General features: G+C 42.2%; 1 protein-coding gene across 4 annotated transcripts in view; it reads right to left on the bottom strand.

The window, feature by feature from the left end:
- Window positions 1-1,501: 1,501 nt before the first annotated feature.
- Window positions 1,502-16,830, bottom strand: part of NDUFAF2 (NADH:ubiquinone oxidoreductase complex assembly factor 2) — a 130,255-nt gene continuing 114,926 nt past the window's right edge. For 2 of the 4 annotated variants that reach the window (XM_073344027.2, XM_073344025.2), the window contains one exon: window positions 1,502-1,882. In XM_073344027.2, coding sequence (XP_073200128.1) covers window positions 1,631-1,882 — 252 coding nt within the window. In that variant the 3' untranslated portion in view covers window positions 1,502-1,630. Of the gene's footprint in view, window positions 1,883-4,589; window positions 4,810-16,830 lie in introns of those variants that run through there. The other 2 variants (XM_073344028.2, XM_073344026.2) reach the window with 2 other exon arrangements.

Genomic DNA, 16,830 nt, shown 5'->3' with positions numbered 1-16,830 from the left:
ACTCTTTTCTTCAGCTGGTAAAAGCTTCAGCTGCCTCTCAAAGGCCTGAAACCTTAACTGACCCTTGCACAGGAGCCAAAGCCTCCAGCTCTTCCTGTCTGACAACTTCTGTAAAGAAGTTGTGTATTATCCAAATCAAATCCTATTGCAAATTAAACAGTTTGGGGGTAATGCACATTTGAAAGACATTCCAACACTGAGATGTCCACAGTTGAATATCAAAACAAGGAGTATTGTCTGATACTTTTTATATTTTAATAGTCATGTTTCTTTTTTGTTACTGAAGCTGTTACAAGTCTGACACCTTCAGCTCAGAATTTAGGGCCTGGGGGTCACAGCTTTTAGGGAGACCTAGCCATAGCACTCTCCATTGCTATGAATCAGATGTGTTAAGTCACTAACCTAGAGCTCAGGTGCTTTTATCATTAAGTCATGAAAACTTGTACAGAGCAGGTTTTAATAGCATGAGGGGGGGGGGGGGGAAGAGGACAAAGTCTGTGCCCTCTCCACACTAGTTTACACTTTTCTTATCACTGATGCAGCTGCACCATTACTGGCCCTTCCTGTAATCCTGATAAGAATGTTATTGGTGTAGACACTGCCTAGGACAGTGGTTCTCAAACTTTTGTACTGGTGACCCCTTTCACACAGCAAGCCTCTGAGTGCGATGCCCCTTATGAATTAAAAACACTTTTTTTGTATATTTAACACCATTATAAATGCTGGAGGCAAAGTGGGTTTTGGGTGGAGGCTGACAGCTTGCGATCTCCATGTAATAACCTTGCAACCCCCTGAGGGGTCCTGACCCCCAGTTTGAGAACCCCTGACCTAGGAGGTCTTAAATTCCTGGAAAATGAGGAAGTGCTTCCACACTCTGCTCTTATTTGACTCAGACTGATTCCCTATAGCACTTTAGACTACTTACAGATGGCCAGCAAGACACACTTTAACTGTTGATTTTACCATCTATTAATACAGTTACAAGATATAGTCCCCTAAAATTAACAAAGAATGTAGTCTCTCTATATTTTTGAAGTGCTTTATGTTAATGAGGTCAAACAAACCCTACAATCACCTAAGGGAGCCAACAGCATTGACCACATTAAAAGGCAACAATAGGCAGGGAACTCTTTGGGATTCCATAGAAATACATGATGATTAAGCAAAAAAAATCTAGATTTGATAATGCAAAAGGTCATTTATAAGCCTCATGTCTACAAATAAGCTATGTGAAATCCATTATGTTGATGACCAGATTATAATTATAATTTTTTTAAAAAATAATTGTTACCTTTAAGGAAAATGCCCCTCAAAAGAAAGTGTATTGTGACATTTTCCTACCTCAATTAACTAAATAGAATGAGCTCAAGAATAACAGATTAACAATTACTTTAAAAAAAATTAAGTATCAATAGTTTTATACTAAGATTTACTAATTAGTCACAGTAATAACTAAGAATTCAATGATTTCTAAGATCTAGCTTGTAAAAACAAATGAAAATTAACTTTAATATATCAGTTTATTTCTCACACACAGTTGGTAAGTGAAAAAGAGTTTTCTTCAGTCATGTTGCTTGTTAGAGCAATTTTCTACACAATTCACTGGCAAGATTTTTCACATTACAACTGTTTATTTATTACGGCTACTGCTAGCTGGTGGGATCCAGGAACCTGGCTGAAAGGTTTTTGCAGTGCTGGATGGGTCTGGTGAAGGCTCATTCTTTCCATAGTAAGGGGATGATGCATGGCCTTTAATTTGAGTTTGAACTGGTTCAGCAACAAGTCCCTCATATTCTTTGGTTTGAAGGAGGCTGTCCTTTTCAGAAGCATCTGTGATTTTCAGTTTTATTTCTTCTCTATACATTTCATTCTTAAGAATTTCCTGCAAAAAGCCACCAGGCAAGAAGGAAAATGGTTAAAGCAGACATCAATGTAATTTACACTACTGAAATAGCAAACGAAAACCCACAGGTATCTTTTTTCCTAAACTTAATTTTACACATTCTCTCTTCATATGCATTTGCAAAATAAAGACAGTCAAAATGCATTGCTTTGGATTACTGCAACTGTAGTCATAGTTTAAAAAAATGCTCCAATATTTTGATTAACTTATCAAAGCAGAGCTGAACTGCACTTTTCAAAGCTGATATTTACAAGGCATATTTTTCTCGAAGATTATTATTCAGGGTGTGAATACAGGGGCACTTTCTGTCACAGTGGTATTATCTCCACTATCTAGAACGGGAATAAAAAATATCTAGAACAGCAAAGTAATGATTCTTCATCATTATCAAGATGTAATAATGAATTTACATTGTCCCCCAAGTCTGCCCTCATTTACCATATACTAGTATAAATCTAGAATAACTTCACTGATTTCCAAGGACTTATTCCAGATTTGACTTGTGTACGTGTTGCACCCTTAAATAATCAAAACATATGCTTTTAGTATCTGGGAAGTGTTTATAGTCTGTTAAATGGATATTAAAATTTGTACTAAAAATATAGGGAGTCAGTCCATTTTGCTTTTGAGGCAGCTATTTTCTAATCCCAAATCTTTGCAAGGGGTATCTAATGAAATGGGCCTTACCGGATCAGATAAAAATAGTTTTAACTAAATCCAATATGTTTTAAGGTCCATTTTATTCACTTATTTGTAACTGTAGTTTGGTTTGAAAGGATGCACTAATGTTAATTTTTCCATCAGCTTTTACTGGCTAAGAGGCACATGGAAAATAAAATAAAAAAAATCTCTGATGTAGTATCTACACTATCCCTGGCTGTTGTGAAATTGGAGTTTTGATTTTGCCTGGCACCATGATTTTGCCACAGAAAACAGAAAAGAAATAACCCCTTGTATTTTTCTTAATTGGTATTAATCAACACTGCAAAGTCTAAATGTCTACACTACGAAATTTGGTCGATTTTATAGAAGTCAATTTTCAGAAAGCAATTTTATACAATCGATTGTGTATGTCCCCACTAAGCGCATTAAGTCGGCTGGTATCAACTCACAGAGCAGTGCACTGTGGATAGCTATCCCACAGTCCCCGCTGCCCATTGGAATTATGGGTTAAGCTTCCAAAGCCTGATGGAGCAAAAACATTGTCACGGGTGGTTTTGGGTACATGTCGTCAGTCTCCCCTCCCTCACTCCCTCCGTGAAAGCAACAGCAGACAATCGTTTCGCGAATTTTTTCCTGGACTATCCGTGTAGACGCCATAGCATGGAGCCCGCTCAGCTCACCGCTGCTGTTCTGAGCATTGTAAATTCCTCGCGTATTATCCTGCAGTATGTGCAGAACCTGGCTAGGAGCCGCCAGCACGAGGACAACTATGTTGAGGACATGGACACAGACATTCCTGAAAGCACGGGATATGGCAATTGGGACATCATGGTGGCAGTGGGGCCGATTCTGGGCCCGGCAAACAAGCACAGACTGGTGGGACCACATAGCGTTGCAGGTTTGGGATGATTCCCAATGGCTGTGAAACTTTTGAATGCGTAAGGCCACTTTCCTGGAACTTTGTGAGTTGCTTTCCCCTGCCCTGAAGCGCACGAATACCAAGATAAGAGCTGCCCCAACAGTTGAGAAGCAAGTGGCGATAGCCCTGTGGAAGCCTGCAACGCTTGACTGCTACTGGTCAGTCAGGAATCAATTTGGAGTGGACAGGTCTACTGTGGGGACTGCTGTGATCCAAGTAGCCAGTGCAATCGCTGACATTCTGCTATCAAGGGTAGTGACTCTGGGAAATGTGCAGGTCATACTGGATGGCTTTGCGGCAATGGGTTTCCCAATCTGTGGCAGGGCGACAGATGGAACACATATCCCTAGCTTGGCACCAGACCACCTTGCCAACCAGTACATAAACAGCAAGGAGTACTTCTCAATGGGCTTCAAGCGCTGGTGGATCACAAAGGACATTTCATCGACATCAACGTGGGATGGCCGGGAAAGGTGCATGACGCTTGCATCTTTAGGAATTCTGGGCTGTTCGAGCAGCTGCAAGAAGGGACTTACTTCCCAGACCAGAAAGTTACCGTTGGGGATGTTGAAATGCCAATAGTTATCCTTGGGGACCCAGCCTACGCCTTGCTCCCATGGCTCATGAAGCCATAAACAGCCAGCCTGGACAGTAGTAAGGAGTGGTTCAACTATAGGCTGAGCAAGCGCAGAATGCTGGTAGAATGTGCCTTTGGACATTTAAAAGCTCGCTGGCGCTATTTGCTGACTAGGTTAGACCTCAGCGCAACCAATATTTCCACTGTTATTGCTGCTTGCTGTGTGCTCCATAATATCTGTGAGAGTAAGGGGGAGACGTTTATGACGGGGTGGGAGGTTGAGGCAAACCGCCTCACGGCCAATTTTGAGCAGCCAGACACCAGAGCGATTAGAAGAGCACAGCCAGGCCCACTGCGCATCACGGAGGCTTTGAAAACCAGTTTCATGACTGGCCAGGCTACATTGTGACAGTTGTGTGTGTGTCACCTTGATGCAAACCTGCCCCCTTTGTTTATTTTAATTCCCTGTAAGCCAGCCACCCTCTCCCCTTCGATCACAGCTGGCAAAGGAAATAAAGTCATTGCTGTTTTGAAACCATGCGTTCGTTCTTTATTAATTAAAAAAAAGTGAGATAACTGACAAGTTAGCCTGGGTGGGGTGGGGGAGGAGGGAAGACAAGGCCACATTGCTTATTGTAGCCATACTACAAATCAAAACTGTTTGAATGACAGTCTTCCATTGCTTGGGCCATCCTCTGGAGTGGAGTAGCTGGGTACCTGGAGCCTCGCCCCCGCATTCTTGGGTGCCTGGGTGAGGAGGATATGGGGGAATATAATCTTAATACATAACAACCAACAAGAATGCACTTTTATGTAGAAATCCATGATTAAATCGAGTCTTCCTGACTAGTGATTTAAATCATGATCTAAATCAATTTGATTTAAATCAAATATACCCTGGTATATTAAGTACAGTAATATGATTGTATTCCTAAATGCTGAAGATCTCAAATACTGAAAGTATTACAGTTTTAGTTACCAAGTTTAAGATTTCCTATTAGTGCAAAAGTAAGTCAAAAAGTAAAAATTTAAAATTTATAAAAACAAGAAGCAATTCCTTCCAAGACTAATTATGATTAATATATATAGTTCATTTATGGGAGAAATATCATTAAAACTCACTAAAAATATACTTCTCCTTAGATATCAGGCTTTTTACCAATTCAGCTTCAAATCCTGTCTATAGTATCCAGCCCAAGGAGTTGCATTAGGAATCTGTCCTTTGCAGCCTTGCTGATTTCACCCCTTTCCACATGAGGAGTAGATTATAGATCAGAGTAGCAGCCATGAAACCTCCTTGCCTCCCTCTTCCACCTCCCTACAACACACACTCACACTTACTTCCTCAGGTTTCAGAGTAGCAGCCGTGTTAGTCTGTATCCGCAAAAAGACCAGGAGTACTTGTGGCACCTTAGATACTTCCTCAATGCAGGCTAATACGCAGGGAACGCCTATGGAACTGCCCCTGCCCACCTCCCATTTTGCACAGCAGTACCATGCAGTACCCTCTGTGCCTCAGGAGAAGAGAGCAGGATTTGCTTCTTTAAGGAATTAAGAGATTGCATTTACACTGTGACTGGAAAAGTTTTATATATAAACATTCACGGTGCTATATATTGTATGGAAGTGACAAGTATGGAGAAGTATTTTTAACTAGTATTTTTAAGTTGCTCCAGGATTAGAAGAGTGACTTAGCTTCTCACTTAGGAAGTTTGTCACTAAATTGAACTGAAATATTTTATAAAATGGCCTAACTTTGTTACCGATTGCCCAAATCTGATTACTGTTGCCCAAATAAACATGGCTAGAGGGCATTTCAGCAGAGAGCTCAATAAAAGAATATTAAAGCATAATGTGCTCTGATCTTTAGGGGACAGACAAGCTTCAGTCTGTCCAATAAGTCTCAGAGATACAGCACTAAATCCATTAGCCAGCTGTACTTGTGGAAGTCCTGACTCAATTCTCATGACCTTCCCAGGAAATATAAACTAAGGATGTCAGGATTTTGAAGTTGGAATTCTCAATGGGTAGATTTTATCACATGATATCTGAAGAATGCTGAAAGTGCTCTTTATTATTCAGAGTAGAGCAGAACTCAGGAGAAAAGATCCATTAACTGAAATAAAAAGACTAACCATGAAGGAGAGAGGCAGCCGCATTTTGCAGTAGCTGGAATCTTTACATTGTTTAGACATTCACCTTCAGATACAGTGAATTACAATAATCCAGTTTGGAGATGACAAATGTCAGAATTATTGTGGCAAGGTCCTCATCTGTGAGGAAGGGGCAAAGTTTGCTAGTAAGATGGATGTGAAAAAAGGCATTTTTGGTCACTGAGGCTACCTAGTTGTCCAGGTTTGTTGAGGAACAAAACAGGACCCAGAGGCTTAACACAACTTTACTGCATTGGGGACTGTATCCCTGCTATGGAATGCAAGGGTTCAGGGGAAGTGTTCAAAATGGTTCTTAAAAGCAGTTCCCATCAACCAGCATTACTTGCCTGGCTTGAGTTTGAGCCAGCTGCGTCTCATCCAGAAGATGATCTCTTGTAACCATTCTGGACATCTGCGGGATGATGGCCACAAGTATGGCCATACTGGGTTAGACCAATGGTCCATCTAGCATAACTAGGGGTCCTAAAAGTTAGCCAGCCAGTCAGGCAGCAGCACAGACAGCTCCATGGCACAGGAGCCAGCACACAAAGCTGTAAACAGGGGAGTTTGAGTGGGAGTTTGAAAGGGGAGTTTGTATCGTGCTACTTGTTTGGGATTTGGTTTTGCTGTGGGTGGTGGTGCTTTGGTGTGGTTTGTGTTTCCCAGATTAACAGCATTTAGCTGGGAAGGCTATGACAGATACAGAGGCAGCAGTGGGAGTGACCCATGTAGTTGGAGACACAATGAGGATGACTGGATGTGGAAGCTGCGGCATGTACATGATCCTGGAGGGGGTACCTGGTAAGAGTTTTGTCTGCAGGAAACGCCGTCTGATAGAGCAGATGGAGGAAAAGATCCGAGGTTTGGAGATGCAGGTGGAAAGTCTGGTTGAGTTTAGGAAGGGGTTTGAGCAGATTATGGACCAAAGACATGAGGTATCTGAAGGGAAAAGCTTAGACCTGCAGATGGAAGCAGGGCTGGGGAATTCTGAGGGGAGACTGGGTGAGGAAAGTGGTCAGTGGAAGCATGTGACTATAAGAACCAGGCAGAGGAAAAGATGGGCTAGTGAAGGAGAAATAGAGCTCAAGAACAGTTTGCAGAGTTGGAAAATGAAGAAGGGGCTCACCAGGTAGTCACTGAAGGTGGAAGGGCAAGGAAAAAGAGAAGAGCGGCTAGTCCTATAGGAAAAGGGGAAGACTCAATGGAGACTACACCAAATATGAGCCCCAGGAGGATACAGGATGGGTTGAAGAGGATTACAAGGGAGAATAGGAATGGAAAGAACTTACAGCCAGAAGGAACAGGAGATAGACTGGAGAATAGCACCGTCACCAGGAAAAGGCAGGTCTATGTGATCAGGGACTCTTTACTGAGAAGAATAGACAGGCCTGTAACCAGAGCTGATCCAGAGAACAGAAGGGTGTGCTGTCTTCCACGTGCTAAGATACAGGATATAGACCTGAGGTTGAAAAGGATCCTAAAGGGAGCAGGAAAGAATCCCCTAATTATCCTTCATGTGGGAACAAATGATATGGCTAGATTCTTGCTGGAAAGTATTAAGGGAGACTATGCTAGGCTGGGGAAGACGCTTAAGGAAATGGAGGCTCAGGTACTCTTTAGTGGGAGTCTGCTTGTTCCTAGAGAAGGGCAACAAAGGTGTGACAAGATTATGACTATCAACAGATGGCTTAGGCAGTGGTGCTATAAGGAGGGCTTTGGGATGTAAGGCTATTGGGAGGCATTCTGGACAAAGGACAGTTCTCTCGGGATGGACTTCATCTGAGTAGGGAAGGAAATAGACTTCTAGGATGGAGGCTGGCACAACTGATTAAGAGAGCTTTAAACTAGGAATTCGGGGGAGATGGTTGGGAGATGTCCAGGTAATCTCCACGCCGGATTTTAGCATTGAGAGGGAAGAAAACAAAGTAAGAAGGGATACAGCCGTGGGTGGGAGAACGTATACAAGGAGGAAGGGCAATGTGGATACCAGTCTAACAGGTTATACTGGCTGTAGAATGACCGTGCCTAATAGGGTACAGAATGTGAGCGAGGCCAAACAGCAAGAATTAAGATGTTTGTACACCAATGTGAGGAGCCTAGGTAACAAAATGGAGGAACTAGAGCTATTGGCGCAGGAAGTGAAACCAGATATTATAGGGATAACAGAAACATGGTGGAACAGTCGTCATGACTGGACTACAGGTATTGAAGGGTATGTGCTGTTTAGGAAAGACCGAAATAAAGGTAAAGGTGGTGGAGGAGCATTGTATATCAATGATGAGGTAGAATGTAAAGAAATAAGAAGCGATGGAATGGATAAGACACAGTCCGTCTGTGCAAAAATTACATTGCGGAAGAAAACTACTAGAGCCTCCCCTAGGATAGTGCTTGGGGTGTGCTATAGACCACCGGAATCTAATTTGGATATGGATAGAGCCCTTTTTAATGTTTTCAATAAAGTAAATACTAATGGAAACTGTGTGATCATGGGAGACTTTAACTTCCCAGACATAGACTGGAGGACGAGTGCTAGTAATAATAATAGGGCTCAGATTTTCGTAGACGCAATAGCTGATGGATTTCTTCATCAAGTAGTTGCTGAACCGACTAGAGGGGATGCCATTTTAGATTTGGTTTTGGAGAGTAGTGAGGACCTCATAGAAGAAATGGTTGTAGGGGATAATCTTGGTTCAAGTGATCATGAGCTAATTCAGTTCAAACTGAATGGAAGAATTAACAAAAATAAATCTGCAACTAGGGGTTTTGATTTCAAAAGGTCTGACTTTCAAAAATTAAGGAAATTAGTTAGGGAAGTGGATTGGACTGAAGAATTTATGGATCTAAAGGTAGAGGAGGCCTGGGATTACTTTAAATCAAAGCTGCAGAAGCTATCAGAAGCCTGCATCCCAAGAAAGGGGAAAAAATTCATAGGCAGGAGTTGTAGACCAAGCTGGATGAGCAAGCATCTCAGAGAGGTGATTAAGAAAAAGCAGAAAGCATACAGGGAGTGGAAGATGGGAGGGATCAACAAGGAAAGCTACCTTATTGAGGTCAGAACATGTAGGGATAAAGTGAGAAAGGCTAAAAGTCAAGTAGAGTTGGACCTTGCAAAGGGAATTAAAAGCAATAGTAAAAGGTTCTGTAGCCATATAAATAAGAAGAAAACAAAGAAAGAAGAAGTGGGACTGCTTAACACTGAGGATGGAGTGGAGGTTAAGGATAATCTAGGCATGGCACAATATCTAAACAAATACTTTGCCTCAGTCTTTAATAAGGCTAAAGAGGATCTTAGGGATAATGGTAGCATGACAGAATGAGAATATGGAGGTAGATATTACCATATTTGAGGTAGAAGCGAAACTCAAACAGCTTAATGGGACTAAATTGGGGGGGGCAAATAATCTTCATCCAAGAATATTAAAGGAATTGGCATCCGAAATTGCAAGTCCATTAGCAAGAATTTTTAATGAATCTGTAAACTCAGGAGTTGTACTGTATGATTGGAGAATTGCTAACATAGTTCCTATTTTTAAGAAAGGGAAAAAAAGTGATCCGGGTAACTACAGGCCTGTTAGTTTGACATCTGTAGTATGCAAGGTCTTGGAAAAAAATTTTGAAGGAGAAAGTAGTTAAGAACATTGAAGTCAATGGTAAATGGGACAAAATACAACATGGTTTTACAAAAGGTAGATCGTGCCAAACCAACCTGATCTCCTTCTTTGAGAAAGTAACAGATTTTTTTAGACAAAGGAAACGCAGTGGATCTAATTTACCTAGATTTCAGTAAGGCATTTGATACCGTGCCACATGGGGAATTATTAGTTAAATTGGAAAAGATGGGGATCAATATAAACATTAAAAGGTGGATAAGGAATTGGTTAAAGGGGAGACTACAACGGGTCCGACTGAAAGGTGAACTGTCAGGCTGGAGGGAGGTTACCAGTGGAGTTCCTCAAGGATCAGTTTTGGGACCAATCTTAGTTAATCTTTTTATTACTGACCTTGGCACAAAAAGTGGGAATGTGCTAATAAAGTTTGCGGATGATACAAAGCTGGGAGGTACTGCCAATTTAGAGAAGGACCGGGATATCATACAGGAGGATCTGGATGACCTTGTAAACTGGAATAATAGTAATAGGATGAAATTTAATAGTGAGAAGTGTACGGTCATGCATTTAGGGATTAATAACAAGAATTTTAGTTATAAGCTAGGGACACATCAATTAGAAGTAACGAAGGAGGAGAAGGACCTCGGAGTATTGGTTGATCACAGGATGACTATGAGTCGCCAATGTGATATGGCTGTGAAAAAAGCTAATGCGGTCTTGGGATGCATCAGGAGAAGTATTTCCAGTAGGGATAAGGAGGTTTTAGTACCATTATACAATGCACTGGTGAGAGCTCACCTGGAATACTGTGTGCAGTTCTGGTCTCCCATGTTTAAGAAGGATGAATTCAAACTGGAACAGGTACAGAGAAGGGCTACTAGGATGATCCGAGGAATGGAAAACTTGTCTTATGAAAGGAGACTCAAGGAACTTGGCTTGTTTAGCCTAACTAAAAGAAGGCTGAGGGGAGATACGATTGCTCTCTATAAATATATCAGAGGGATAAATACCGGAGAGGGAGAGGAATTATTTAAGCTCACTACCAATGTGGACACAAGAACAAATGGATATAAACTGGCCACCAGGAAGTTTAGACTTGAAATTAGACAAAGGTTTCTAACCATCAGAGGAGTGAAGTTTTGGAATAGCCTTCCAAGGGAAGTAGTGGCGGCAAAAGATCTATCTGGCTTTAAGATTAAACTCGATAAGTTTATGGAAGAGATGGTATGATGGGATAACATGATTTTGGTAATTAATTGATCTTTAAATATTCATGGTAAATAGCCTAATGGCCTGTGATGGGATGTTAGATGGGGTGGGATCTGAGTTACCCAGGAAAGAAATTTCTGTAGTATCTGGCTGCTGAATCTTGCCCATATGCTCAGGGTTTAGCTGATCGCCATATTTGGGGTCGGGAAGGAATTTTCCTTCAGGGCAGATTGGAAGAGGCCCTGGAGGTTTTTCGCCTTCCTCTGTAGCATGGGGCACGGGTCACTGCTGGAGGATTCTCTGCTCCTTGAGGTCTTTAAACCATGATTTGAGGACTTCAATACCTCAGGCATAGGTGAGGTTTTTCGCAGGAGTGGGTGGGTGAGATTCTGTGGCCTGCATTGTGCAGGAGGTCAGACTAGATGATCATAATGGTCCCTTCTGACCTTAGTATCTATGAATCTATCCTGTCTTCCTGTGCCAGATGCTTCAGAGGGAATGAACAGAACAGATCAATTTATCAAGTGATCTATCCCCTGGTGTCCAGTCCCAGCTTCTGGCAATCAGAGGTTTAGGGACACCCTGAGTATGGTGTTGCATCCTTGGCCATCCTGGCTAATAGCCATTGATGGACCTATCCTACATGATGGTTGTTGCATCAGTGAAGAATGATATACACATCTAGGTGTCATTAATGCAGTATTGGCAGCATAGCCCATGACATCTCACTCTCTTCCAACTGCCTTTATAGAGATATTGAAGAGAAGAGGGGATCGTTTGGATCCCTCTAGGACTCCACAAGTGAAGTTCTTCAGGGAGAAGGAGCAGTTATCTATCACCACTCTTGGTGTTCTGCTGGAAAGGAATGATTGGAGGCAATGTAGTGCTGTGCCATATACTCCAGCTCTGTTGTGTGTTAATGTATTTAGCAATACCTTACAGTCCAATGTGCCAAAAACTGCAGAGAGGTCCAGTATAATGACCATGGCCATAAAGAGATTGTATTTTAGTGATACCAGGGCTGTCTCTCAGTTGTGCTCTGGTCTGAAGCCCAAAGGCAAGCCATCCAGGATGATAGCAGATGGCTCATGATGGAATTTCTCCATTGTGACTAAGAATGGGATGTTAGAAGACAGACAGTAGTTGGAGAGATTTTTCTGAGTCAACATTTGGATTCTTGAGGATGGGGCAGACCTCCTCTGAAGGTGTCATTGATGTCTGTCATTAGCAGTAGGCATAGTTATTCTTTGCTGGTTGTTGCCAGCCAGCCATGGCTCTGTGTTGCAGGTGTGGCTCTAATTTTTTTAAGGGCTTCTTGGTCTCTGGTAAGCATGACAGGGCCAAAGTTTGAGAAGGGTGGTGGGATTAGGGAATACAGGCTGGTCAGGAATGGAGTTTTCTTATTTAGTTCCATTCATAGACGGTTGATCTTTTCAGTGAAGTTTGATGGATGCATTTTACAGCTTGGGTTCAGTGTCTGGGTTATATGCTGAAAACTGACAATTGATTGATTAACCAATTCGTCATGTGGAAAGTTCTGCTGCTTGTGATTCTACTGAAGTAATGGTTATGGAGTAGAAAGCTGGTTTTGCCTCCTTTGCAATGGAAAAAACCTGCAGTGTTGGCCCATGAATTTAGATGGTTTCTTCTTGTCACAGGCATTCTAAATTTTAATTTGTGTGCTTAATCTGATAGAGTTTGTCTCTGTAAACTATGGTGATTTTCTCAGGCGGGGCGTATGAGTGGGGAGCACAGAGTTAAGGGGTCAATACAGTGGACAATAAGTAGACTGCTGTACAAACCACTGGCACCTTGGCCTGCTGTTGAGTAGCTTGGTTTTCTAGAGAGAATTGAAAACTTAGGCTATATGTACACTACTGCTGTATGTTGACCTAAATTACACTGCCCCAGCTACATGAATAACGTAGCTGGAGTCAACATAGCTCAGGTCCACTTACTACAGTGTATACACTGCACTGGGTTGACAGGAGAAACTCTCCCATCTCCTCAATGTCACAGGCCTCTATGGGTATGTCTACACTGCAAGTTGACACCCGGGTTGGCCCATGCCAGCGGACTCGGTGGGCTTCGGGTTAAAGGGCTGTTTAATTTCAGTGTAGACGTTCGAGCTTGGGCTAGAGTCTGGGCTCCAAGGTGGAAGGGTCCCAGAGATCAGGCGGCAGCCCAAGCCCAAACATTTATACTGAAATTAAATAGACCCTTAGCCCAAGCACTGCAAGCCTGAGTCAGCTGGCACAGACCACTGTGGGTTTTTAGTTGTACCCCATAAATACATCATGCCTGTATTCCAGTCCCTTCATTGGCTCCCCATACATATCCATAGCCAGTACAAGGCCTTGGTCTAGATCGTCAAAGCCCAGTTTTCCCCTGTTGTGGCTGTCAAAGTCTCCTGAAGGAAAAGTAAAGGAGTACTTGTGGCACCTTAGAGACTAACTAATTTATTTGATCATAAGCTTTCGTGAGCTACAGCTCACTTCATCGGATGCATACTGTGGAAAATACAGAAGATGTTTTTATACACACAAACCATGAAAAAATGGGTGTTTATCACTACAAAAGGTTTTCTCTCCCCCCACCCCACTCTCCTGCTGGTAATAGCTTATCTAAAGTGATCACTCTCCTTACAATGTGCGTAAGACATCTGCGTTCTTGTTAAACCCTGGATTTGTGCTGGAAATGACCCACCTTGATGATCACACACATTGTAAGGAGAGTGATCACTTTAGATAAGCTATTACCAATGGAGAGTGGGTTTGTTGGGGAGTGTGGGGAGAAAAACCTGGATTTGTGCTGGAAATGGCCCACCTTGATAATCACACACATTGTAAGGAGAGTGATCACTTTAGATAAGGTATTAGCAATGGAGAGTGGGGAGAAAAACCTGGATTTGTGCTGGAAATGGCCCACCTTGATTATCATACACATTGTAAGGAGAGTGATCACTTTAGATAAGCTATTACCAATGGAGAGTGGGTTTGTTGGGGAGGGTGGGGAGAAAAACCTGGATTTGTGCTGGAAATGGCCCACCTTGATTATCATACACATTGTAAGGAGAGTGATCACTTTAGATAAGCTATTACCAGCAGGAGAGTGGGGTGGGGGGAGAGAAAACCTTTTATAGTGATAAACATCCATTTTTTCATGGTTTGTGTGTATAAAAACATCTTCTGTATTTTCCACAGTATGCATCCAATGAAGTGAGCTGTAGCTCATGAAAGCTTATGCTCAAATAAATAAGTTAGTCTCTAAGGTGCCACAAGTACTCCTTTTCTTTTTGCGAATACAGACTAACATGGCTGTTACTCTGAAACCTGAAGGAAAAGTGCAAGCCATCCTTGTTCTGAGGATGTAGAAAATGAGATATATTGTACATGTGGACTAGCAGGCAGGAGTGGAGTTTTAAAGAAGTAATTTGACAATCCAATATCTGTTTTATTGTTTCAATTTTGTTGAAGACACTGTACCAAATAATATAAATGCAGAAACACTAACATTTAGATTACTTTATTAATTTCTGAAAATAATCCCAGTTAGGATTTTACATGGGGTTGGTTTTAAATGCTGCTTAAAAATAAATGGACACTTTATGGTGATCTAAAAAATGCGAGCTGTCTAGATTATCCAAAATTATTGTAAATACTTTATATATTTTGACAAATTCACACGCTTCTTGATTTGGCTTATGATACAGGATTAGCTGCACAATTGTTGGGTGCCAAAAGTGAGAAAGATCTGAACACAGCAACACCCCCCTTTGTCTGAATTACTCAAATACTTCATATTCATGGAAGATTTGTGTTTTAGTCTCTGGCATTTAAAGTGTGTTTTTTTTTTGTTTGTTTTTTAATTCTGATTGAATTTAATCAGAAAAATTTGAATGATCGTTGGGAATTGTTTAAGAACACTTCACTTGATGCCCAAAAAGCCCGAATCCCACAATCAAGGAAGAAGGCTGTATTGGTTAAAACAGCAACCTGGTTTAGAGGGGGAAGTGAAGGCATTTTTATATATATAAAAGAATTATATAAACAAACTTAAGAAATGCAAATTTTACAGTAACAAATATATATCAGAAGCTAAGAACTGTAGAAAATTGATAAAGGATGCACCTGGACATAAGGAGAAATCTATGACCAGCAGTATTAAGAACAATAGGATGGAGGGTTTTTAAGTAAATTCGGAACAAAAAAAGAATCTTGACAATGGTGTTTGTCCATTACTTGATGGAAATGATAGAATTAACAATAATGAGGCAGAAAACGCTGATGTGTTCAATAAATAGCTCCCAGACTACTGCACTGGGCAGCACAGCATGGGGAGGAGGTGACCAGCGCTCTGTGGAGAAGGAAGTGGTTCGGGACTATTTAGAAAAGTTGGACGAGCACAAGTCCATGGGGCCGGATGCGCTGCATCCGAGAATGCTAAAGGAGTTGGCGGATGTGATTGTAGAGCCATTGGCCATTATCTTTGAAAACTCATGGCGATCCGGGAAAGTCCCGGACAACTGAAAAAAGGCTAATGTAGTGCCCATCGTTAAAAAAGGGAAGGAGGAGGATCCTGGGAACTACAGGCCAGTCAGCCTCACCTCAGTCCCTGGAAAAATCATGGAGCAGATTCTCAAGGAATCAATTCTGAAGCACTTAGAGGAAAGGAAAGTGATCAGAAACAGTCAGCACAGATTCACCAATGGGCAAGTCATGCCTGACAAATCTAATTGCCTTCTATGACGAGATAACTGGCTCTGTGGATGAAGGGAAAGCGGTTGGCCTGTTGTTCCTCGACTTTCGCAAAGCTTTTGACATAGTCTCCCACAGTATTCTTGCCAGCAAGTTAAAGAAGTATGGGCTGGATGAATGGACTATAAGGTGGATAGAAAGTTGGCTAGATTGTCAGGCTCAACGGGTAGTGATCAATGGCTCCATGTCTAGTTGGCAGCCGGTATAAAGTGGAGTGCCCCAAGGGTCGGTCCTGGGGCCAGTTTTGTTCAATATCTTCATAAATGATCTGGAGGATGGGGTGGATTGCACCCTCAGCAAGTTTGCAGATGACACTAAACTGGGCGGAGAGGCAGATATGCTGGAGGGTACGGATAGGATACAGAGGGCCCTAGACAAATTGGAGGATTGGGCCAAAAGAAATCTGATGAGGTTCAACAAGGACAAGTGTAGAGACCTGCACTTAGGACGGAAGAATCCCATGCACCGCTACAGACTAGGGACCGAATGGCTCGGCAGCAGTTCTGCAGAAAAGGACCTAGGGGTTACAGTGGACGAGAAGCTGGATATGAGTCAACAGTGTGCTCTTGTTGCCAAGAAGGCCAATGACATTTTGGGATGTATAAGTAGGGGCATTGCCAGCAGATCGAGGGACGTGATTGTTCCCCTCTATTCGACATGGTGAGGCCTCATCTGGAGTACTGTGTCCAGTTTTGGGCCCCACACTACAAGAAGGATGTGGAAAAATTGGAAAGAGTCCAGCGAAGGGCAACAAAAATGATTAGAGGACTGGAACACATGACTTATGAGGAGAGTCTGAGGGAACTGGGATTGTTTAGTCTGCGGAAGAGAAGAATGAGGGGGGATTTGATAGCTGCTTTCAACTACCTGAAAGGGGGTTCCAAAGAGGATGGATCTAGACTGTTCTCAGTGGTAGCTGATGACAGAACAAGGAGTAATGGTCTCAAGTTGTAGTGGGGGAGGTTTAGGTTGGATATTAGGAAAAACTTTTTCACTAGGAGGGTGGTGAAGCACTGGAATGCGTTACCTAGGGAGGTGGTG

Source organism: Lepidochelys kempii, chromosome 5 (genome assembly GCF_965140285.1).
Source record: "Lepidochelys kempii isolate rLepKem1 chromosome 5, rLepKem1.hap1, whole genome shotgun sequence".
NCBI lineage: Eukaryota > Metazoa > Chordata > Testudines > Cheloniidae > Lepidochelys > Lepidochelys kempii.
Note: the sequence above shows the minus strand (reverse complement) of the source record. Positions and strands in the feature narration are given on the sequence as shown.